Below are 26,163 nucleotides of genomic sequence, written 5' to 3'. Positions count from 1 at the left end.
TCAGGAAAATGTTAACACTCGCCTACCTGTGCCTAGCCACTGTGCTTTGAGTTTTAACAGAAGTGAAATGAAACAGTTATCTGCATAAGGAACTATAATGAAAGTATATAGAGGGATTTGTTTGTGAAAGAAAACACTGGAAAATAACCCAAATGCCCAAAAAGATGAAGACATCAATAGTGGTATACATCCAGAGAAGAAAACAATACTGTTGAATATAAGGGACAGACCTGCAAAATGACCTCTGAGCCTTCAGACCAAACAAAAAGTCCACCTGGCGGAGAAATGGTTTATTTATGGAATTTGGGACAGAAGATGATCTAGAGCAACCTTAACAGGAGTAGGACTCCATACCACCTCCTCCAGAAAGATCTGCGTTCTTAGCCCTAGAGGCTGGGAGCACCTTGGAGACTACCTAGGAGGAGGACGGTTCAGAAGAAGTGTCTGCTAGTCCTTCAGGATTCCAACAAGTATGCTGGCTGGGAGGGGTCACAAAAGCTACATCCATAGAGGATAAATTCTCCTTTGTCTTTATCCTTTTTCCTCCTGCACCACTATGGCCTTGACATGTAAGCACCACAGAGGACAAAAGAATTCAGAGACTTGGATTATTTTATGACAGTGACCTCAGCCAACCAGGATATGTGTGTGTGAAAGTGGAGAATTTCTATGCACACTGATCCTTCCCAGCCAGACACTGCAACATCTGAGGGCATAATTTTTTAAGAAATACATACCACTTAGGTGGCTGGTGTCTCTGCTACTCCCTAGTTACCCAATCATCTAGATTACCAATTACAGTCCCCTTGCTCCTGTACAGTTCCAAGTGGAAACTGCACAGCCGGTCACAAGGCTCCTGTGAAGGATGTGGCTAGAGATTCCACTCAACAGTGCCTGGCAGCCTGGGCTATCCTCTGTGGACAAGCAAAATATTCTTGTTTCTACAAGCACTGGAGAAGGTCTCAAGTGCTCCCTCTTCACGGTGACCTCTGGGCACACAAAGCTTCCTGGCACCCAGACCACAAAACCCAGATGTGGATCCAAGGAGGCTGTATTAGCTAGAACTGATGTTAACATGGTACTACACTCCGGGTGACCAGACAAGAGAAATTTATTTCACCCCAATCTGGAGTCTCGAAATTGAACATGAGGTGTCAGCTGGGTTAGTTTCTTCTGGGGCCTTTCTCCTTGGCTTGCAGATGGGGATTCCGTGTCCGCCCATGGTCATCCCTGGGTGCCAGATTCCTCATCTCTTCTCAGAGCATCAGCCATACTGCATGAATCCATCCTAATAACCCATTTCAACCTCATCATGTCTTTGAAGATGCTCTAACTGTGGTCATGTTGTGAGGTACTGGGGTTACCACATTAAGTGTAGGGCATAGAAATCTCCCCATAACAAAGGTCTTGAGGTTTTTTTTTAAGTGAAATGTATCACTTTTTTTTTTTAAGATTTTATTTATTTATTTGACAGAGAGAAATCACAAGTAGATGGAGAGGCAGGCAGAGAGAGAGAGAGAGGGAAGCAGGCTCCCTGCCGAGCAGAGAGCCCGATGCTAGACTCGATCCCAGGACCCTGAAATCATGACCTGAGCCGAAGGCAGTGACTTAACCCACTGAGCCACCCAGGTGCCCGAAATGTATCACTTTTTTAAAAGACTTTATTTATTTGACAGAGATCACAAGTAGGCAGAGAGGCAGGCAGAGAGAGAGAGAGAGAGAGAGAGAGAGAGTGAAGGAAGCAGGTTCACTGTTGAGCAGAGAGACCAGTGTGGGGCTCGATCCCAGGACCCCGGGATCATAACTGGAGGCAAAAGCAGAGGCTTTAACCCACTGAGCCACCCCGGCACCCTGGTCTTGAGTTTTAATACAAATTAAAGCCCAAGTTGGAGAGCAGAACTGACCTATGTATTACTTATTTGCAGACATCCTCTCTGAGACACAGTAAGTTTGACATTGTAATGAAATCTGTTCACTCACTGGCAGAGCCCAATTCCAACTTCAAACCCTTCGTCAGAGTGATTTTAACACCTAAGACCAATGGTAATTGTAAGGACCTATTTAGCAAGACCCTTTCATTAAAGTTAAGCTGCCCCTGCTCCCCTTCCCCCAGGGGACTTACTTAAAAACAAGTCCCAGAAACCAGCTCCAGGTAACAAAGCCCAGATACAAGGGTGGGTCAGGCCAGGTGGAGACATCGGTCAGTGGGGGGTTGCATACTGTCTCCCTAGCTACTAATGAGTATGGTCCACGGCCCTTTGGGAGCCTTTTTGGTGCCAATCCTAATTAAGGTGTGATAGGCTGGTTCAAATGTCTACTAGGGTAAACTGTAATTCAATTGGTCACCTAGCATCACTGTGGAGTTTCCTGTATGTGTTAAAATCTCATTGGCCACCTCTGGGTGGCCAGGCCCCACAGCATGGCCTTTACCCTTAAAAGGTAGTCTGTGTGGGGCGCCAGGGTGGCTCAGTGGGTTAAGCCTCTGCCTTCGGCTCGGGTCATGATCTCAGGGTCCTGGGATCGAGTCCCGCATCGGGCTCTCTGCTCAGCGGGGAGCCTGCTTCCTCCTCTCTCTCTCTGCCTGCCTCTCTTCCTACCTGTGATCTCTCTCTGTCAAATAAATAAATAAAATCTTTTTTAAAAAAAAAGATTTTATTTATTTATTTGACAGAGAGAGAGAGAGATCACATTACGATTTTATTTATTTATTTGACAGAGAAAGAGATAATACAAGTAGACATTATTGGGGCATAACAGTAATTAAACACAAAGGCCTTCAATAATGCATAAGCGAGAGCAACACACAGCACCCATTTCTTGCGTTACTGACTTAGAAGCTGCAAATATTTATCACAAAACTCAGGAGACCAACAAGGTCCCTAAATCATTTAGTCTTTCTCTGCAAAACATCATCCAGAACTCAAGAGGTATGGAGGGTCAACACTGGGTCATATCCATGCACTAACTTAGACGGCACTGAGGAGATCTCAGTACACATCATGTCCACCAGCGAATGACAAAGTGAAGTGGTCAGCATCACTAAGCTGGGTGGTGACAGATGTTCATTATTGGGACCATACAGGTGACAGAGGTGAAATGACTTCTGTCACAAAATCTGGCAGGGACTCCAGCAATGACCTTGGACACATCAGAACATACAATACAACTTCTGAACGTTTCCCAAATAGTTGGAATTTCGGGAAGTAATTCCGCTGTGGATGTGCAGGTGAACAAAGCTGAATTCAGGAAGGTGGCTGCCTCGTAAGGTTCTCTGCAGCATAATTACACGAAAGAAGGAAATACCATGTTCTCTACCATTTTAAAGTCTTTCTGCAGTGTGAACTCTCAAGTGTAGAATGAAGACAGATGTCTGGCTGAAGGACTAGTGTTCTTCAGCTCACCCATGTGGTCATGCTCCAAGGTGACCTCCGATTTTTATGAAAAAGTATTTTGCCCAAAACATTACCTACACTATTCACGTGTTTCTTAGCGCAGGCTGCTCTAACAAAATACGATATACAGGGTGGCTTGTAAGCAACAAAAACTTCTCACTTCTGGAAGCTGGCTATCTCCCATTACATTCTCCATATAGCCTGGTTTTGTGTCTCATGAGGACCAGCTTCCTGATTTATAGAAGATCTCAAAGGGTCCTCACACAATTGACAGGGGAAGCAGGCTGTCTCAGAATACTTCCAATACATTAACACCATTCATTAGGAATTGACATACATGATCCATTCTAGTTATCAATTACCTCCCAAAGACATCATCTGATACTCCTACTGCATTAGAGGACAGGAGTCAACATAGCAACATTACAGAACAGAACCCTTTAGTTCATGTTTTCACCCACCCAGACTTTATCTACTGTGTACTTTCTCATGCTGAATGAGACTGGAAATTTAGCTGAAAGATTCCCCACCTCCTGAGGTCTTTTTCCAGTGTGAACTCTGTGATGATAACTGAGCACAGCATAACTGAAAAAAAAAATTCCCACATTCACAGCAAGCATAAGGCCTTTCTCCTGTGTGAATTCTCTGGTGTTGAATGAAGGCTGACTTGTACTTCAACAATTTCCCACATTCATTGCACTTGTAAGGCTTTTCACCTGAGTGAACCTTTATGTGTACATTCAGGGTTATTTCTTTGGAAGAAGGATTTGCCACATTCACTGCACTCATAAGGCCTTTTTCCAGTGTGAAGTCTCTGGTGAAAATGGAGGAGAGAATGAGAAGTGAAAGATTTCCCACATTCACTGCACTTATAAGGCCTTTCTCCAGTGTGAACTCTCTGGTGATCACGGAGATAAAAACTACAAGTAAAAGATTTCCCACAATCACTACAATCATAAGGACTTACTGCAAGGTGACTCTGACGATGATACCAGAGGGCACGGCTAGAACTAAAAGATTTCCCACATTCACTGCACAGATAAGGTTTTTCTCCTGTGTGAATTCTCCGGTGTTGAATGAACGCTGACTTATAGTTGAAAGATTTCCCACATTCATTACATTTGTAAGGCCTTTCACCTGAGTGAACCTTGATATGTACATTGAGACTATTCCTTCGGGAAAAGGACTTGCCACATTCGCTGCATTTGTAAGGCCTTTCACTATTGTGAACTCTCTTGTGAGAATGAAGGTGAGAAGCAGTGGTAAAAGATTTCCCACAGTCACTGCACTCATATGGCTGTTCTCCAGTGTGAACTCTCTGGTGGGAATGAAGGGCAGATTTCAAAGTAAAAGATTTCCCACAATCACGGCATTCATGAGGATGGTCTCCAGTGTGAATTCTCTGGTGTTCAATGAATGTTGACTTACACTTCAGTGATATCCCACACCATTACACTCGGAAGGCTTTTCACCTGAGTGGACCTTTAGGTGCACGCTCAGGCTATTTCTTTGGACACAGACTTGCCACATTCACTGCACTCATAAGGTCTTTCTCCAGCGTGAACTCTCTGGTGATCACGGAGGACAGACCTTGTGGTAAAGGATTTCCCACATTCACTGCACTTATAAGGCCTTTCTCTAGTGTGAACTCTCTGGTGACAATGAAGGACAGAACTAGTGGCAAAAGATTTCCCACATTCACTGCACTCATAAGGCCTCTCTCCTGTGTGAATTCTCTGGTGTTTAATCAATGTTGACTTACATTTTAAAGATTTCCCACATTCATTACACTTATAAGACTTTTCACCTGAGTGAATCTTTATGTGTACTTTGAGAATATTTCTTCGGACAAAGTACTTGCCACATTCACTGCATTCATAAGGCTTTTCTCCTGTGTGAACTCTCTGGTGTTTAATCAAAGTTGACTTCCACTTAAAAGATTTCTCACATTCATTACACTTATAAGGCCTTTCACCTGAGCGAATCTTTACATGTACTTTGAGGCTATACCTTCGGACAAAGGACTTGCCACATTCACTGCACTTATAAGGCCTTTCTGCTGTATGAACTCTCTGGTGAGCACGGAGAATCAAACTAGTGGTAAAACATTTCCCACAATCACTGCACTCATACAGTCTTTCCCCTGTGTGAGTTCTCTGATGATGTGAGAGGGCAGACATAGAGGGAAAAGACTTTGCACAGCAACGACACTTATATAACCATTCTCCAGACTGAATCCTATGATAATCAACACGGAGCTACTGCTAACAGATTTTGCACACCCGCTACAAACATAACTTTTCCCTCCACTGTGCCATCTCTGGGGATGAAGGAGGACAGATTTGTGGCCTAAGAATCTCCCACATTTGCCGCACGTGTACTGCCTGGATCCACTGTGAGTCCTTCCATGTTGACTGTGGGTTGACCTCTGCCAAACTGATTTTCCATATTTCCCAAACTTACAATGTCTTTTTCCAGTATGGTATCTCTGGTATATGGCAAATAAGGACTTGTACCTGAAAATTTTCCCCCATACACTGCACACAAAGGACTGTCCTCCAAGGTGGACACCCTGGTCGCATGTATCTGTGTGTTTGGGACCAAAGGCGTTCTTGCATCCTCCCCAAGCGCCACGACTGCTTCCACGCTGTAATGTTGCCCTGCACTGGGGGATCGTGTGTGGCTTCTCCCCAGTACGAGTGGCCTCTTGCCCCAGATGCTCAGAGCCAGACAGTAAGTCCTTCTCAACCTCTCCACAGGTAAAGGGCTTTCCCAAACCATCGAATCCCCAGCTCTTGACAACAGAGGCCCTGTCCACACAGCTTCTGAATGGTTTTGCTCCCACGGGCTGCTCCTGCTCCAACTTCACACTGAAAGAAAATCGTTTCCTGCAGGCCCCACACCTCAACCGTTTCTGACTGTTTTCTTTCCCCTGGAGCTCAGCCAAGTGGAAAATATCTCTCAAGACAGGACCACACATCTGACAGGGGTGGGTCTTCCGGGAAGACAGAGCAGCCCTGGGCGTTTTGGTCTGGGACACACCTATAGAAGTGCTCTGTGCAAAGGGGGCCTCCTCATCTTCAGCTCCACAGCAGCAACCTGAAGGCAGAGAAATGCTGGTAAAACATGTGCTGGCTGTCAGCGTGGGGTGAACCCATCATACACGCATCTGTCTCACAGGGGCACAAGTGTATAAGATGCTTTTCCAGCAAAGGAGATGCAATTCATTTGAAGGAGTGCTTGCTGTACATTACTGGGCCCCAAAAGTTGTTGAGAGCACACTAGAAGGACAAAAAACTAGGGTATGACACAAGGAGGAGAGCCATGGTTTAAATCTTACTTCTCGTCACACAAGTTTGTGTAGGACCAGTTCTGCTGGCATTATTTGTCTAAGTACAAGGCTGCAGGAATAAATAAATCTGCTGATCTTCAATGTCAGTTTAAGGACATGTGAAGGGAGTGCCTGGGTGGGTCTGTCTGTTAAGCATCTGCCTTCAGCTCATGTATGATCCCAAGGTTCTAGGATTGAGCCCCACATCAGGCTTGGGGCTCACAGGGAAGCCCGGTTCTCCCTCCCTCTCTCTCTCTCTGCCATTCCCTTTGCTCATTCTCTCTCAAATTAGTACATAAAATCTGGTTTACGAAATTAAAAAAAAAAAATAAAGATGTGAGTATCTCATGGTAAAACGTTTGGGGGTGAATGCTGGGGTACACACAAAGCAGTGAGAGTAAGAGGTGAGACACGGAGGCCTGAGAAGCACTGATGATGTCGTGGAATTACCACTGGAGTCGAACCCAGAATCCACAAACTGTCAACAGTAAGAAGGAGAGATGGAGGTAAGATGAGGCCATCAGCAATCACACCAAACTCTGGTTAAACAAACAAAGGTGCCCAGTATGGTCTGAAAACAGTGCTGATATCACACATTCCCTACTTCTATTCCCCAGTGAGTATATCTGGTCATGCTGGAGTATGGCCATACTATGACACACAAAGGACTCCTCCCTTTAAGCCTTCCTGAGCAACTACAAGATGCCAGGAAGATAGAAATAATGAAGGAAAACCAAACTGTCCCAGAGCTCGGGACACTTCAGACACAGAAAAACATCTTATGTGACTGACGTCAGCAGGGTGGGATAATAGAAGATACCATTCTTTTTTTTTAAGATTTTATTTATTTTTTATTTGTGAGAGAGACAGAGAGAGAGCGAGCACGCACGAGTGCACAAGCAGGGCAGAGTGGCAGACAGAGGCAGAGAAAAAAGCATATTCCCTGTAGAGCAAGGAGCCCAATGCAGGACTTGATCCCAGGACCCTGGGATCATGACCTGAGCCAAAGGCAGCAGCTTAACCAACTGAGCCACCCAGATGTCCCTAGAAGATACCATTCTTCACCCCGAAAAAAATCAATTCAACTGTTGTCTCTGAATGGCATTCCCTCAGAGGGCGCAACAGCGTCACTAAGACTGAGCAGTACACAGTGGAGGTTAAAAAGGCACAAGCACACAGAAAAGACGACTGCAGACTGCTACCAGAGACATGGGGGGGTGGCTAAGAAATGAGGGCTGAGATTATCTCTGTCAGCCACACGGTGCGTGCTATGCAGACCCCGCTCAGCAGAGCCTTCAGCTTCCTCCTCCACAGGGGACACTGGAACACCTGCCGCCAAGTCAACCAAAGCCTAAAGCCCAAGCAATCTTCAGAAAGATCAAAGCTGAAGGCAGCATATTTTAGAATAAGGTTAAGGGGGCTTTTTTTTTTTCTAGGAGTTTTAGGGTTAAAGGTCGTATGTTTAAGTATTTAGTCAATTTCAACTTCATTTCCATGTGTATTAAAGGATAGGGATCAAGTTTCATTGTTTTTCCATTCAGATATTTAAATTTCACAGCAATATTTTATTACTATTCAGATTGAAATTGGCTAACAGGGTAGATACTAAGTTTCTGAACCACCACCAACAAAAAAAGTAATTATGTCAAGTGACTGTGTGTTTTAATTTCACTTTGTTAATAATCCTATAAAGTAGGGGTGCCTGGGTACTGCACTAGTTCTAGCACCCCACTCATGGTTGTGGCTCAACTTGTGATGTCTGGGTTGTGATACTGAAGCCCCGCCGCAGGCTCCACTCTCAGGAATGTCAGCTTGGGATTTTCTCTTCCTTTCCCCTCCACTCTACTTGTGCACATGTGCACATAAACTCTTGTGCTCACTCTCTCTCAAATACATAAATAAAAAAGAAATTAGGGTGCCTGGGTGGCTCAGTTTTTGAGCATCTGCCTTTGGCTCAGGACATGATCGCAGAGTCCTGGGAGGAAGCCCTGCACTGGGTCCCTTCCTTCTCCCTATCTCACTCGCCCTGCTTGTATTCCCTCTCCTGCTTTTTCTCAAAATTAATAAATAAAATCTTAAAAAAAAGAAAAAGAAAGAAAGAAATCTTAGAGTAATCAGGTTAAAAAAATTTTTTTTAAGATTTTATTTATTTATTTGACAGACAGAGATCACAAGTAGGCAGAGAGGCAGGCAGAGAGAGAGGAGGAAACAGGTTCCCTGCTGAGCAGAGAGCCCGATGCGGAGCTCCATCCTGGGACCCTGGGATCATGACCTGAGCCAAAGGCAGAGGCTTTAACCCACTGGCCACCCAGGCGTCCCTTTTTTTTTTTTTTTTTAATTACACTAATCTCAATGTATATCAATTTATCATGTAATCAAATTTCAATAATATAATCTTATTGGTCAATCATACCTCAACAAAGCTCATGGGATAGGGGCAGGTGGAAGAAGAGATGTAAACACTACTAAAAAAAACAAACAGGACAGGGGCACCTGGGTGGCTCAGGGGGTTAAAGCCTCTGCCTTCAGCTCAGGTCATAAACCCAGGGTCCTGGGATCGAGCCCCACATTGGGCTCTCTCTGTGGGGACCCTGCTTCCTCCTCTCTCTCTGCCTGCCTGTCTGCCTACTTGTGATCTCTGTCAAATAAATAAATCAATCTTCAAGAAAAAACCAAGAACAATACAGGGCAGTCTTGAGAAGTAACGCATGGTTCACATAAGCAGTAAACATGTACTTGCCTCCAATTTAAGGCACAGGCAGGCACAGGGAAATGTCACCTAAGGGAGAGGTCTAAACCCAGGCCATCGATGAGTCATGGACCTAGATACAGGGTCCCAGCCAAGGAAAGGGCAAGCAAGGTGCATTCCATCAGCCTCAATGCAGGACCACTGACCTGCGATCTTAGCCGATCAGGGCTCAGCACAGCGGGTACTGGGGTTGCGGTCAGACAGAAGGGCACATCAACAACTCAGGGCCAGCAACAAAAGCAACTGCCCAGAAAGCTGGGGAAGCACGCAGTGAACACAGTCCACACCAGAGAAGCACAAACCCTCCCCTGGAGAATGGAAAAGGGGAGTCCGCAGGATACAGAGTCCAGGGCAGGTCAAGGGGACGCTGAGGGCCTTACCCAGTGACGATACAAGTGCAAAGTTCTCCAGCATCACATGGTGGTACAGCCGTCTCTGAGCCTCATCAAGAAGCCTCCACTCCTTCCAGGAGAAGTACACGGCCACGTCCTCAAAGGTCACACCACACTACCATGAAAGGAATACATGGAACCCTGAGCATTCTCTCTCTGAGAACCCACCAGCTTTGCAACCCACACACCCACCCCAGTCTCTCCTGCCAGCCCAGCTCCCCTCCTCAGATAATACCAGGTCCTGGTGCCTCTAATGCTGCTCTCCTCTCACCTTCCCACCAATCACTGTTCAGTGCTCAGCAATAACATGCAGGGTACACATGGAAGCAATGTGGCCTGCAAGTCCCATCCCCCTGCCAGGATATTCCCATGGAGTCTCCCAGGTCATGCCCTCAAGACAGCCAATTACAGGCCCTGCTCTGCCGGGAAGTCTTCAATACCAGGACCCTGAGGCCCTTAGCTCACACTTCCTCTCCAGGTCTACATGATTCTGTAGACTGTACCTTTCTCATGTCTTCAGACCCCACAGATGAGAGCCCACACCTTCCAAAGGATTCTCGCTTGACTCACACTTGTCCTTGTCACTTGACAACCAATAGATGTGTGACAAACACAAATAGGTTCTACTACCACCCCAGTACTCCCATGGATCCCAACTGAGGGAAAGCCTCAAATGCTGCTGAGAAGTCTCCTCACCTGCCTCTAATCCTCTCTGCAGTAGGACACTCACAACCACTGTCAACCTAGGATCCTCCTACACCATCTTCTACTTCTCTGCTGCCCATGCCGGCCCTCGACAATCAGGAACCAACCATTCTCTACTGAACCTTCATGAAAACTCCAGCACTAAGGGTCTCCCTGCCAGGCACACAGAACCACAAATCACATTTGCCCCAGACCTTTTCTGGCACGAAGACTCTGAAACACCCTAGACACGGTAAAAGCTGACCACAAAATTCTGCTGAAGCCCTAGAACACGGAAGAGAGAACAGCCCCAGTCTCACTGTCATCTTGTCTCAATTTTCAATGTCCTCAGCCATCTCTCCCAATCATCCCAAGCAACCTTGGCCATCATCAGCCAGTCACCCAGACCCTGAACCCGCGTTCCGGAACCTGAAGAGAAAAGCAGACGCTAAGAAAGATAAATACATACACAGCAGGGAACGTAGCCGGAAGTCCCGCCCCCAGCGCATTCGCCCGCCTAAGAGTGCCGCGTCCTGTTCCCTCATTGGCCATGCGTTCTCCCGGCAAGGGCTCTTCCGGGTGGTGTGACTTCCAGAGCTCCCGGGTCTGGGGTAGGGCGTCCTCCACCGGGAATAAGGGAGCTTTGGTCTCGTGGCATGCTTAGGGATGCTGGGAAGTGAGGCTCCTACCCACAGGGATTTGCGTTGCTCCTTGTCAAAGGCTGAAAAGAGCCCTTTTTTCAGACTCTATGACGGTCAGTTTCCCAGGTAGAAAACTATTATTTTAGGTGCTTCCAGATTCTTTTACTGATTTAAATAGGATATCATTTCGTACAGCGCTTCCAAAAGAAATGGCTTGTGCGTAGCTAGAAAGATGTTGTTCATCTTTCTTCCACCCTGAAACATTAGAGTCAGTTTTGGACTGGTTAGGAAGAATTCAAAAAAGTTCCTGTTAAAAAACAAAAATTCAGGGGCGCCTGGGTGGCTCAGTGGGTTAAGCCTCTGGCTTCGGATCAGGTCATGATCTCGGGGTCCAGGGATGGAGCCCCACATCGGGCTCTCTGCTCAGTGGGGAGCCTGCTTCCCCCTCTCTCTCTCTGCCTACTTGTGGTCTGTCCGTCAAATAAATAAAATCTTTTTAAAAAAATTTAGCCCAGGGACGCCTGGGTGGCTCAGTTGGTTAAGCAGCTGCCTTCGGCTCAGGTCATGATCCCAGGGTCCTGGGATCGAGTCCCACATCGGGCTCCTTGCTCGGCAGGGAGCCTGCTTCTCCCTCTGCCTCTGTCTGCCTCTCTGTCTGCCTGTGCTCACTCGCTCTCTCTCCCTCTGTCTCTTGACAAATAAATAAAATCTTAAAAAAAAAAAATTTAGCCCAGTACGTTGTAAACTGTTGGCTTTATTAATCCATTTGCGGATTGGGCAGTATTCCATCTGGCAAGTAGAGGGGAGCTCCAAAGCACTACAGGAAAGGAAAGGTTTTTAAAGGTTGGACAAGAATATCATAAACAGATAAAAAGGGATTATGTCAGATGAGGTCACCTTACTGTAGGAACGAGAGAGTCTTGTTAGAATCCCTCATCTTTCTTTGGGGGGGTGGAGAGACCCCATCTATGTAGATTGTCTTTTTGGTACTAACCAGAAAATCCCTGAATGGGCTCATAAACTATTTCTGGGGGAAGTTAAAAGGGCAGTGTGCTTTGGTATTATGCCCTGGTTTGATGACATGGTCTAGCCGAAGTGACTGCATTTGGGCCAATGGTTTCCTCTTTCACACCCCTTAGAGGTCTGTTGACATTTAAGGACAAGGATGGTAGGTCACACTGAATTTCAAGGACAGTGATGCAGTTAGCCTCTGGTTCCACACTAAAACTCTCTTGCCTGTATTGTGATTGTGTCCCATCTATTGAGGAACTTTTTTTTTTTTTAAAGATATTATTTATTTATTTATTTGACAGGCAGAGATCACAAGTAGGGGGAAAGGCAGGCAGAGAGAGAGAGGAGGAAGCAGGCTCCCTGCCAAGCAGAGAGCTCCATGTGGGGCTCGATGCCAGGACCCTGGGATCATGACCTGAGCTGAAGGCAGAGGCTTTAACCCTCTAAACCACCCAGGTGCCCCAATTGAGGAACATTTTTTTTAAAAGATTTTATGTATTTGTTAGAGAGAAATTGCACATAAGCACAGGGAGCAGCAGGCAGAGGAAGTAGCTGAGCAAGGAGCCCAATGAGGGACTGGATCCCAGGACCCTGGGATCATGACCTAAGCTGAAGATAGATGCTTAACCGACTGAGCCAACACTTTTATCCATATATTTCCATGTACTCAATTCCTTTCAGGAGTCTGACATCATCCCAAACATAGTGCATTTTAACCAATGCTGTTTTGGGTACTGAACACGTATTGCCATTTGCAGTTGGAGCAAGTGTGCAAAGGGAGAATCTGAGCCCTAAAATAAAGGGTTATATGGGGGTGCCTGAGTGGCTTAGTGGGTTAAGCCTCTGCCTTCAGCTCAGGCCATGATCTCAGGGTCCTGGGATTGAGCCCCACATCGGGCTCTCTGCTCAGCGGGGAGCTTGCTTCTCCCTCTCTCTCTGCCTTCCTCTCTGCCTGCTTGTGATCTCTTTCTCCGTCAAATAAATAAATAAAATCTTTTTTTTTTTTTAAAGGGGGTTATATGAACCCGATGAACTTACCTCCTTGCTGGGAACTGGCTCTTCTTTCTTGAGGCACTGGCATTAGTGTCACTTTAGGAATTGAAGTTATCTCCAAAAACAGTGGTGAAATGCACATTTTGGGAAGCATTTCATAACATTTATTGAGCTATGCACATTTTGGGAAGCATTTCATAACATTTATTGAGCTACTTCAAGACAGTGGCAGGGTAGCTATGGGGAAAGCCACATTCCATCTTCCTACACATTGATAAAAGCTTAGAAACAATCATAATCTCAGAGTATTTTTTAAAATATATTTTATTTATTCATTTGACAGACAGAGATCACAAGTAGGGAGAGAGGCAGGCAGAGAGAGAGAGAGAGGAGGAGGAATCAGGCTCCCTGCGGAGCAGAGAGACCGATGCGGGGCTTGAACCCAGGACCCTGGGATCTTGACCTGAGCTGAAGGCAGAGGCTTTAACCCACTGAGCCACCCAGGTGCCCCTCAGAATACTTTTAGAAGAAACCTTAAGAAGTGGGAAAGGATAGAATCAAACTGAGCACGTGACTCTGCTAGACTAATGTGGCTGGTCATTCTGTGGCTTTTATCTCCAAATTTTGACCTTTTCATTCTTGAAAGTATTGAACAATGCTGCTGTCATCCTTCAAAGTAAACAGCCAGTCATTTTACTAGCAAATTGAGTTTATTCAGGAATGACAGAAGAATTTCAGGACAGCAGGGCAAATCACAAGCAAGTCTGAAGATATAGAAGGAAAGTCAGCTTTTATGAGGGTTTAAGAGAAGCATGGGGAGGTTTGCTCTCAATAAAGGTTTATTGAAAAAAATGAATTTCTAGGGGCACCTGGGTGGCTCAGTGGATTAAGCCGCTGCCTTCAGCTCAGGTCATGATCTCAGGGTCCTGGGATCGAGTCCCGCATCGGGCTCTCTGCTCAGCAGGGAGCCTGCTCCCTCCTCTCTCTCTCTGCCTCTCTGCCTACTTGTGATCTCTCTCTGTCAAATAAATAAAATAAAATCTTAAAAAAAATTAAAAAAAAATGAATTTCTAGTTGTGACAATGTTTCATTGGCTGTGTGGTGGCCCTGGTTAGTGTGTGGTTGCTGGGGAACCATCCTTTTGGTTCAAAGCAGATTAAATTCCTACTGAGAAAGCAACCTCCCTTGTCAAGTAAAAATAATATTGCTATTTCCGGCTGCTTATTCATTCCTCCCTGTGTAAATGCTCCATTTTATTTTTTTAATAGTTCTTATTTATTTATTTGGGGGAGAGAGAGAAGTGGGGGAGGGGAGAGGGAGAGACAGGGGCTAGATCTCATGATCCCAAGTTCATGACCTGAGCCAAAATCAAGAGTCAAATGCTTAAGACTGAGCCACCCAGGTGCCCCATTAAAGGTCCATTTTGAATGTGGTTTCCTTCACTAATTTTAATACCACTTTGGAGACTTAAGGAGGAAATTTATGATACCCAGAACAGTTAAAATGAGAGGGAAATTGAAATGTCATGTTTAGGGGCACCTGGGTGGCTCAGTAACCTGGACCAGTTAAGTGTCTGCCTTGGGCTCAGGTCATGACCCTGGGGTTCTAGGACCAAGCCTAGAACCCCAGGTTTCCTGCTCAGTGGGGTATCTGCTTCTCCCTCTCCCCCACCCCTCCCCCTGCTTGAGCTCTCTCTCTCTCCCTCTCTCAAATAAATAAAATCTTAAAGAAGATTTCTTCTTTTAAGATTTTATTTATTTATTTGAGAGAGAGAGGTCACAAGTAGGCAGAGAAATAGGCAGAGAGAGGGGGATGCAGGCTCCCCGCTGAGCAGAAAGCCTGATGCAGGGTTCGATCCCAGGACCCTGAGATCATGACCTAAGCTGAAGGCAGAGGCTTAACCCTCTAAACCACCCAGGCTCTCTCCCTCTCCCTCTCCCTCTCTCAAATAAATAAAATCTTAAAAAAAAAAAGAAATGTCAAAAAAAAAAAGAAAAAGAACTGTCATGTTTATTCACTGTTCTAACAAATGTGCACTGAGCACATACTGTTCTAACAAATGTGCACTGAGCACATACTCGTGTCTCAGGAGCTCTAGTATAGGAGAAATTCAGGCACAAGACAAGCAGTTCTGCCTTCAAATGCCTTGTATTATGCTCAAGGAAAACTCAGGAAACAGGAAAGCAGGAATTACTGTTATAGTCTATGTTAGAATAAGGTAGGTACAATGGAAACAAGGAGCACACTTGCACACTTGCTCCAACTGCAAATGGCAATGATTTTGTGAAAAAAGGAGTCCAGGTATAATAACCCATTGGGCAGAAAGGAAGCCCTCGTTAATAACAGCATCACTGAACAAGGATGAGTCCTGCAGTTTTTATTTTTATCAGCTGAAAATTTCAAAGACCTTATTTGTGCAAACACCAAATGCATTCAGATGGCTCCAAACCAAATTAGGTAAAGGCTTTTGTAGACCAGAAGGGAAAGCAAAGCAATACGTTATGTGACTGCCTATTGCTTAAGGAATTGTCTTACTTGGAAAACCAGGTGACTGTTTTGTGTGTATGTGTTTTAGGTAGGCTCCATGCCCAGCACGGAGACCAACGTAGACAGCTTTGCATGACTGGGCATTTGCAGGTCTCACCATTTACGCACTTACAAGACTTTGCTCCAGGTTGGGTTTCAGTTTGCCTCTGTAGGTGTAGAGCATCGGAGCCACTGGCATCTAACGGCCTCTTTGCTGATTTGCAGTTCCAAGCAAAAGAAGCCAGTGGCTGGTGGCTTCCTGTGGCCTCTCTGCCCTGGAGACCCTGGGACTCCAGCCCTTTAAGCTTTTACCCTGCTTGGCTCACTGCAGAGGCACTCAGCAGGTGTGCTTGAGAACCCTTAGCTCTGCTGCTCCTCACAGAGTCCCTGTACTGGAGCGTGCAGGGAGGCAGCCTGGCCTTCCTGGAAAAACCGGTTTTCAGTTTCACCTCTGCCCTGTCCTCTCCATCAGCTTTACCTCAGCTCATTGGAAATGCTCATTCTCAGTCACCTGGGTGGCTCAGTGGGTTAAGCCTCAGCCTTCAGCTCAGGTCATGGTCTCAGGGTCCTGGGATCGAGGCCCACATCGGGCTCTCTGCTCAGCAGGGACCCTGCTTCCCCCGCTCTCTCTGCCTACTTGTTATCTGTCAAGTAAAAATCTTTAAATTAAAAAAAAATGCTCATTCTCAGCCCACAGCCAAGACCTCTTGACTCAGACACTTTGGTGGTAGCCCAAGAATTAGTTTTTTAAGAAATGTCTTGATAGAATAGATGCAGAGTAAAATATTCCATCTGCTAGTTGTGGTTCCTGAAGACAGGGCACTTATCTTTGTCATTTACATGAATCTCTTCTATAGTGGCAGGATTTCAGAACAGAGGCTGCAAAATTTATTAGCACACGTTTATTCTCTTAATTAAAATGTAGTGTTTAGAATGTCTGATTGTCGGGGCACCTGGGTGGCTCAGCGGATTAAGCCTCTGCCTTCAGCTCAGGTCATGATCCCAGGGTCCTGGGATCAAGCTTCCCCCTCTCTCTCTGCCTGCTGCTCTGCTTACTTGTGATCTCTGTCAAATAAATAAATAAAATCTTAAAAAAAGAAGAATGTCTGATTGTCTGCTATTAATGGGTTACTACTCCTTTATGAACATTGAAAGTGAAAAGCTTCTAACCACTCTACCTGGTGCAGAAAAACAATGTTTGCAGTATGGTATACTTTTAAAATTGCCTTTTCATATGAATGGATTGCTCTGTGTGTGTCTGTGTTCAAATACCTGTTTCCAAAATCCAGTTTTGGCTGCCTAGCACTTCAAAAGTCAATACTGAAGAGACAAGTGGTGATTGGAAATGATCATAATCTTTACTCAGGAGGCTGGCCACCTAGGGAGAAGGTGGGCTCTCATACAAACGCCAGCTCTGAGGTTTCTGCCTTGCCCGAGGGTTTTTAAAGTTAGGACAGTGAACCAGTATAGGGAGTACATTGGTCCACAACATTTCTTGACTACATACAGATTCGATGGTACTATCTATAGATGAGATCACAGTGCTGGGAGGTTGTGCAAGGGGTCTGGTTCCTTAGTACTTACAGGTTGTGCAAAAGGATCTGTATTGCTTTGTGGCATTCACAAGTGCTCAGCTCATCCTAGGAGAGAATGCATGATCTACAGATAAACAGGTGAATCAATCATGTAGGCTAAGGTGCTTGTTAAACCTTCAAGATTAATAGGTTGGCTGGAGGGCCTGAGGTGGCTTCACCCATAGTTTTTCTTACTATTAAACTTTCTAGTCAGGTTCTTCTTTCCAGCTTGTCTCTTCACTCAAATGGAAGACCCTGCTGGCAAGGCATCCCCTGATGGGAACCAAAACTACACCCTGGAGCACTAAGGACTGCCCTGAGCCAGTAAGACCGCACCCATGACTGACACCAGGACAAGGATCTGTTTGAGTTTCTCTGCCTACCTGCAAGTACCCACTTACCTTGGCCCCACATTTTCCTTCTATAAACCCGGAAGTGTTTGGAGCACTTTGGAGTCAGTCTTTGGGAGGTTAGTCTACTGTCTTCCTTCCATTGTCCTCACTAAGATTCCTTTCTTAGCCCCATTTGTTCCTCGGCCTCTGGATTTTGTCATGAGACAGGGACCTAACCTAGTACAATTGGTGCACTAAGGGTAGGTACTCTCGCACCCCTGTGCCCGGACAGCACAACCAAGTCATAATTTGTGGACAAACTCGGGCCTCACGTTTTTCCCTTAAAATGATCGCGGACAACCTAATCCGCTGTTTATTCCAGTCTACACCCCGTCACCCTCAAGAGGCGCCGGAGCGGTCCTGAAGGTGCACACGGGAGGAATGGAGGACTCACCTGCGGACTGCGCTGTGTCCCTGAGGGGCACGGATGGCCAGAGCTCTGGACAGAGCACTGCCTTAAGGACTGATGGTGGGAACTTCGCCTCCAGCGAAGTATGGGTACTCAACAACTTCGAGGTGTCTCCTCTGTGCACCACCCCTGCCTCCCAGCTGGTACCAGGGCCTCCCAGCCCGCACCAGGACCCCCCGGCAGACCCCTTCCTGGCATAGCCTCGGAGATGAGACCATGATTCCGCGTGTGTCCGTGGGGTGGGAAAGGCCTCCGCATGTTCCCACACGCCCCCCTTAGGGACCCCCTTCTTTCTGGTAGAGGCCCTATAGGGCCTCGACTCCTCTACTTTGAGTGGAGAGGGAGGCTAGCCCTGATCCGGATGTTCCGGGTGAGCCCCCACCCCCGCCGCCGGGGCGGAAATCCCAGTCTTTTCCGGGAGAGGCCCCGCCCCACCCGGCTCCCAATCCTTCCTGGCCCGGTGAGTGACGGGAGACCGGAAGTGGCCCAGCGCCCATGCCCCTTCCCGCGCCCAGCTGGCTTCTCCGTGAGACAGCTGTCCGGAAACACATCCCAGATTGGCTGCGAGATGCACGGAAGGTCGACACTGGGGACCGCAGTCAACTACTACAGAAAGAGATGGAATTAAATCACTTGGAGGCTGGCGTTCTACGGTGAGAATTCCTTCCAGTGTACTGGGTGGGATCGGAGGATGTGACTCTGAACTCAGCAGGTGGACACGAAAACCTTGTCGCTCTCAGGTGAGACCGTCCAGACAGATCACCAGTCACTAGTCAGGGTGTTCAGGGACGTCCATTCACTCTGGTCTGTAAAGATTAACGTCTTCTGCCTGTGAGGTTCCTGAAGACCTCCAGTCAGCTCCCAGCCCCCACAGCTGCTGTCTGCCTGGCCTTGTCACGTCTCCTGCACACGCCAAGGTTTAGTTTTCCTCCAAACACCCAAGTAGTTTTTCAGCTTCTCAGCACACATTCTCACCATGGGAGAATTTAGTTTGTAAATAGGCAAATACTATAGAGTGGGGCTGGATTTTTTGTATTTCTGAATTCTGCACGTAACAAAGTCCCGACGTGATGGTAAGAATGCACCCTAAACTTAAACGTGTGTTTTTTTTGGCCATGACAGTGCAGGATACAAAAGTACCAGAGGAAAAATAATGAATAGCCTTCCAGTACTCAGAAACAGTTACTCCATGTAGAAAAATGATGATCAATCTATTTAAAACCCAGGACAACTCCAAAATAGCGCTACTAAAAAACAATACCCTTGAACTCTACACCAAAACTAATGTGCTGTATTAGTTTTGGCTAATTGCATTTAAATAAATAAATAAAATACTCAACTTAGTAAATCTGAAGATCAGATTGTCTCTACTGAACCATTATGAAATGGACAGCATCCCATCTAACAAATAGAATGGGAATCAAAGGGCCAGAAAAGTTTTAAAGGCAGGACAAGCAGGACAAGGACGTTATGAACACACAAAAAAATTATTTTGGCAAAGTCACCTCCTTTTAGGGGAAAGTGGAGACTTCTTAGGAGGATTACCTTACCACCGGGACCAGGAAACTTTAGACTGGCTGAGGAAAAGTGAAAAATTGCAATTACATTAGCTATCAAGTCCGGGTTTGGCGATACACTTGTAGCAAAGTGACTCCATTCCAAGCCTGTGGTTTTCTTTTAAACATGTCTTTGTTTTACTGTCTTATTTGTAAATGAAAAGGAAAATAACTGTAACTCACATACAAGAAAATAGGAAAATGATGTTAATGGAAAAGAAATAAAGATTTCCAACCGGCAAGTAAGACATTAAAAATACTCAAAATCGTGACTCCTTCAGGAAATGCAATCAAAACTATACTACACAGTTACTACGTTGTGCAAAATTAAAGGATGGCCACATCGAATATTGGCAGGGTTGCAGAAGAAGTGGACTTTTCATCCACTGCTGATGCAAATGCAAAAGTCAACAATCATTTTGATTGCAGTGCAGTTTTTTCAAAAGTTAATATTCACCTGTCCTATGACTCAGGTACTGAACATTAAGTTACTGTTAATTTTAGTTAAGTAAGTTAACAATTAAATTGTTCTTTTTTAATTTTTATTTTATTTTTATTAATTTTTTTAAAAGATTTTATTTATTTATTTGACAGAGAGAGATCACAAGTAGGCAGAGAGGCAGGCAGAGAGAGAGGAGGAAGCAGGCTCCCTGCTGAGCAGAGAGCCCGATGCGGGACTCGATCCCAGGACCCTGAGATCATGACCTGAGCCGAAGGCAGCGGCTTAACCCACTGAGCCACCCAGGCGCCCCTGTTCTTTTTTAAAAAAGATTTTATTTATTTATTTGACGGAGAGAGATCACAAGTAGATGGAGAGGCAGGTAGAGAGAGAGAGAGAGGGAAGCAGGCTCCCTGCTGAGCAGAGAGCCCGATGCGGGACTCGATCCCAGGACCCTGAGATCATGACCTGAGCCGAAGGCAGAGGCTTAACCCACTGAGCCACCCAGGCGCCCCCAATTAAACTGTTTAATTTTTTTTTTTAAGATTTTATTTATTTATTTGACAGAGAGAAATCACAAGTAGACAGAGAGGCAGGCAGAGAGAGAGAGAGAGAGGGGGAAGCAGGCTCCCCGCTGAGCAGAGAGCCCGATGCGGGACTCGATCCCAGGACCCTGAGATCATGACCTGAGCCAAAGGCAGTGGCTTAACCCACTGAGCCACCCAGGCTCCCTAAACTGTTTAATTTACTAAATTGTTAATTCAGTTAATTTACTAAATTGTTAATTTAGTTAACTGTTAATTTAATTAAGTTAGTTAAGTTACTGTTAATTTTATTTTTCAAAAATAAAAACAGCTTACATCTATATAAAAGTACTGACACAAATGTTTTTGACTCCTTTATTTTCAACAGGCAAAATCTAGAAATAACTTAAGTGCCCATAAAACGATGAATCAAGTAACAGCGGTATATGCCAACATAAGGGTGTTATCTAGACAGAAAAGTGAGCAACTTGCAGAACATCACTGATGAAAAACTAATTACATACCACAAAGGAAATCACAGAGGGGTGGGGAAGAGTAAACAGTTCATTCCAAATATATAAATAACAAAAAGTGGATGGTTCCCATTGTAAAACAAATTACAGTGGTTCCCCGGAGAGGTGGGTAGGGTAAGGAGAGATTGTAGTAGGCCAGAGGTAAATAAAGCATGACATATATGGTCATTATCAGGATTATGATGGTGGCACAGATTCATATCCTTGTCAAAATTTATCAATTGTACACTTTTTTTTTTTAAGATTTTATTTATTTATTTGACAGAGAGAAATCACAAGTAGATGGAGAGGCAGGCAGAGAGAGAGAGAGGGAAGCAGGCTCCCCGCTGAGCAGAGAGCCCGATGACCTGAGCCGAAGGCAGCGGCTTAACCCACTGAGCCACCCAGGCACCCTCAATTGTACACTCTTAAATATATGCAGCTTATTAGCATCTGTAATTTAAACCTTTATATAGTTTTAAAAAATTGGCTTAAAATAAAAATAGATCTGGCAACCTTATGCTGACAGTACCACCCTGTTCCATGTCCTCCGGGCTTCATTCTTACCTCAGTGTCTGCAGACACAGGCAGCAGTGAAGGATGGTTCCGCTGGTGTTAACAGGAACATTGCTTGGATCTTAAGGGCCACATCAACAAACTACTGACTCCCCCCAGTCCCTTTTACTCTCTTGTATTCCTCTGTGTGTAGTACTGGCCTGGACGTAGAGAACACAGGGGCTAAAAGGATCGCCAATAGCTTCCAATTATTTTCTCTGACAATGACTTTACCTACACAAGATAAATATGCCCGGAGATCCTGAGATTTGTGTACACACTGATCCTAGTCATTGTCACAGAAACTTGTCTGGATCCATTTCTAGAAGAGGCACATTCCATCCAGTTGGCTGCAGCCTCTCCCCTTCCTGTTAAGTGTTTCTGTACCAATTATGGTTTCTCCTGCCCACTGTGGTCTTTCAACCAGTGACCCAAGCCCAGTGGGTTGTGGACATCAGGGCACATGGCTGCTTGTAAAGCCGAGGTTAATAGTGCTGACATCCCCTGTGAGACCCCCTTCGAGTAAGGGAAGAAATTCATGTCACTGGAAGAAGCACTGAGTCTCACATCTGCTCCCCCCTGGGGCTCATCACTGAGGCTCCTAAAACACACGTCATCCAGACATGAAACGAAAAACAGAAAGCCCTGCAGATTTTGCTAGGAGGCTGTGAGGCAGCAATCAATGCAAATTTAGTCCAAACTGGCAGGCTACTGGCACAACCTGGCTGGCTCAGTAGAGCTTGATTCTTGATCTTGGGGTTTGAGCCCCAAGTTGGACATAGAGTTTACTTAAAACAAAACAAAACTGGCAAGCTATTTCCTGCCATCCTCCACTTTCTCCTCAAGCACAGCTAGTTTGAGACTCTTAGAAGTTTACCATTTGATGCTTGTTGAGCCCAAATCTATTTATAAACGACTCCTCCACACAGTAAGTAGAACATTCATGATTAAAGACTTAAACAGTAAGGCCTTGATTATCATTTTATCCAAATCAATGTGGAGAAGACAGTTCTCCAGTTTGTGACTTGGAAGCTGGAAAAACTCATCACAAGTATCACATGCGACCAACACGTTCCTGAAAAAAGGTAGCCATTCTCTGTAAGCTGCCAGCCAAACTCATGATGTTCTCTGGGTCATCACTGATGCAAGTCCATGACATGAAGGTATTCAAGGAGGAGGGAAAGCTGACCCCAAAAAGACCTCAAGTTACTGCTAATCTGCTCCAGTTCTAAGAACAGAGGTCAACTTCTCTGAGTACACTGCGGTGAGGACTGATGTGCACTGTGCAGACCTACCAGTTGGCAGAGGTGAAAGGGTCACAGAACTGTCAGTTACAAAAATCTAGAGAGCTCTCTGGACAATTCAGAAAATGCGACATGGCCACACATACTTATAAGATAAATTTAAGGAATTTCCCCACCGTAGAAGATTCAAATCAGGCAAAAGTCTCCTCAAAGAGTTTTCACCAGTGACATTATGCTGAATAAGGAAATTGCATATTCATTATAGAACCATGCCTTTCTCTAGTGTGAACTCTCCAATGCTGAGAGAGGTTAGATTTTCCCCTAAACGATTTCCCACATTCACTGCACTCATAAGGTCGTTCTCCAGTATGAACCCTGTGATGGTAAGAGAGAGCAGTACGAGTGATAAAAGATTTCCCACATTCACTGCACTCATGAGGCCTTTCTCCAGTGTGAACTCTCTGATGATAATGGAGGGCAGTACTACTTATAAAAGATTTTCCACACTCACTGCATTCATAAGGCCTCTCTCCTGTGTGAATTCTCTGATGATAATGGAAGCTGGAACTAAAAGTAAAAGATTTCCCACATTTGTTGCATTTGTAAGGGTTTCCTCCATTATGAATTCTCTGGTGTATTGAGAGGGAATGTTTTTGTCGAAAGGATTTCCCACATTCACTGCATTCATAAGGCCTTTCTCCTGTGTGACCTCTGTGATGATACCTGAGTGCAGAGCTTGAAGTGAAAGATTTCCCACATTCACCACATTCATAAGGCCTTTCTCCTTTGTGGGATCTCTGATGATAACTAAGGGCAGAGCGAGAGGTAAAAGACTTCCCACATTCACTGCACTCAAAAGGTTTTTCTCCAGAATGAATTCTATAATGATACTGGAGTTCATACCTACAAATAAAAGATTTCCCACATTCATTACACTCATAAAACCTTTCACCTGAATGAACCCTTAGGTGCATATTGAGGCTATTTCTTCGGGTGAAGGACTTGCCACATTCACTGCACTCATGAGGCCTTTCTCCAGTGTGAACTCTGCGATGATACTGAAGAGCACTATGAGTGCTGAAAGATTTCCCACACTCACTGCACTCATGAGGCCTTTCTCCAGTGTGAACTCTCTGATGATAATGGAGGGCAGTACTACTTATAAAAGATTTTCCACACTCACTGCATTCATAAGGCCTTTCTCCTGTGTGAATTCTCTCATGATAATGGAAACTGGAACTACAAGAAAAAGATTTCTCACATTTGTTGCATTTGTAAGGGTTTCCTCTACTATGAATTTTCTGGTGTATTGAGAGAGAATGTTTTTGTCGAAAGGATTTCCCACATTCACTGCATTCATAAGGCCTTTCTCCTGTGTGACCTCTGTGATGATACCTGAGTGCAGAGCTTGAAGTGAAAGATTTCCCACATTCACTGCATTCATAAGGCCTTTCTCCTCTGTGGGATCTCTGATGATAACTAAGGGCAGAGCGATAGGTAAAAGACTTCCCACATTCACTGCACTCAAAAGGTTTTTCACCAGAGTGACTTCTATAATGATACTGGAGTTCATACCTACAAATAAAAGATTTCCCACATTCTTTACACTCATAAGGCCTTTCTCCTGAGTGAACCTTTAGGTGCATGTTGAGTCTATGTCTGCGGGTAAAGGACTTGCCACATTCACTGCACTCATAAGGCCTTTCTCCAGTGTGAACTCTGTGGTGATAATGGAGAGCAGTATGAGTGCTGAAAGTATTCCCACATTCACTGCACATAAAGGACTGTCCTCCAAGGTGGACACCCTGGTCCTCTGTATCTGTATGTTTGGGACCAAAGGCGTTCTCACATCCTCCCCAAGCACCACGACTGTTTTCGCGTTGTAACATTGCCCTGCACTGGGGGATCATGTGTGGTTTCTCCCCAGTACAAGTGGCCTCTTGCCCCAGATGCCCCGAGCCAGACAGCAAGTCCTTCTCAACCTCTCCACAGGTAAAGGGCTTTCCCGAACCACTGGATCCCCAGCTCTTGACAGCAGAGTCCCTGTCCACACGGCTTCTGAATGGTTTTGCTCCCGCGGGCTGCTCCTGCTGCTGCTGCTGCTGCTCCAACCTCACACTGAAAGAAAATCGTTTCCCGCAGGCCCCACAAATCAACAGTTTCTGGCTGTTTTCTTTCTCCTGGAGCTCAGCCAAGTGGAAAATGTCTTTCAAGATGGGACCACACATCTCACAGGGGTGGGTCTTCTGGGAAGACAGAGCGGCCCTGGGTGTCCCGGTCTGTGAAATGCCTACAGAAGCGCTCTGCGCAAAAGGGGCCTCCTCATCCTCTGCTCCACAGCAGCAACCTGAAAGCAGAGAAACGCTGGTGAAACACGTGCTGGCTGTAGCGCGGGGTGAGCCCATCACACACGCATCTGGCTCATCTGGGCATTGAGTGTATGGCAGGCTTTTCCAGACACCAGAGATGGAACACAGTTGAAGGAGTGGCCGCTGAGCACTCCTGGGCCCCTAAGGCCAAAGTATCGTGGCACGCGCACTAGCCAGAATAATACAAAACTAAGGTATGACACAAGGGAGAGAGCCAGGATCTACAACTTACTCTCTGTCCATAGCTTCCTGCTGGCCTGTTTCTTGGCTGAGTAGAAGACTGCGGGAAAATCTACTTACAAGAAATTTGCTGCTGTTCAAAGTCAATTTAAGCATATGTCAACATCTCATGGCAAACTGGCCAAGTGTGGATGCTGGGGTACACAGAAAGGAAAGAGCACTGGGAGAAATGGGTGAGATGTAGAGGCCTGAGAAGCTCCGATTAACCCCGCAATGCAAGTCATGGAATTACCAAAGGAGTAGATCCCAGAAGTCCACAAATTGTCAACAGTGAAGAAGGAAAGACAGAAACGGGGTGTGGCCACTGGCAATCAAACCAGACTCTGGCTGAACAAAGGTGCCCAGTATGATCTGAACACAGAGCTGATATCACACCTTTCCTAGCTGCCATTCACGAGAAACAGGGCCCTGTGCCTGTGAGCCCACCTGGTCATGCTGGAGCATGTCCATGCTATGACACACAAAGGACTCTTCCCTGTAAGCCTTCCTGAGCAACTACAGGGTACTAGGAGGATTAAAAATACTGTAGGAAAGGGAGTCTGGGTGGCTCTGTTGGCTATCTGACCCTTGATCACAGCTTAGGTCTTGATTGCAGGGTTATGAGGTCAAGCTCTGTGTTGGACTCTGTGC

At 45.7% G+C, this 26,163-nt stretch overlaps 1 protein-coding gene across 5 annotated transcripts in view; it reads right to left on the bottom strand.

Annotated features, from left to right (window-relative positions):
• The window catches only part of LOC309852573 (zinc finger protein 671-like), a 128,005-nt gene that overhangs the window by 44,532 nt on the left and 57,310 nt on the right, over positions 1-26,163 (bottom strand). For 2 of the 5 annotated variants that reach the window (XM_082709438.1, XM_082709437.1), the window contains exon 3: positions 20,975-25,271. The exons of 2 other annotated variants lie outside the window; for them this stretch is intronic. In XM_082709438.1, coding sequence (XP_082565564.1) covers positions 23,155-25,271 — 2,117 coding nt within the window. In that variant the 3' untranslated portion in view covers positions 20,975-23,154. Of the gene's footprint in view, positions 1-9,618; positions 9,980-20,974; positions 25,272-26,163 lie in introns of those variants that run through there. One more of the 5 variants, XM_082709428.1, reaches the window with a different exon arrangement.

This window comes from Mustela nivalis (assembly GCF_964662115.1).
Source record: "Mustela nivalis genome assembly, chromosome: 18".
NCBI lineage: Eukaryota > Metazoa > Chordata > Mammalia > Carnivora > Mustelidae > Mustela > Mustela nivalis.
Note: the sequence above shows the minus strand (reverse complement) of the source record. Positions and strands in the feature narration are given on the sequence as shown.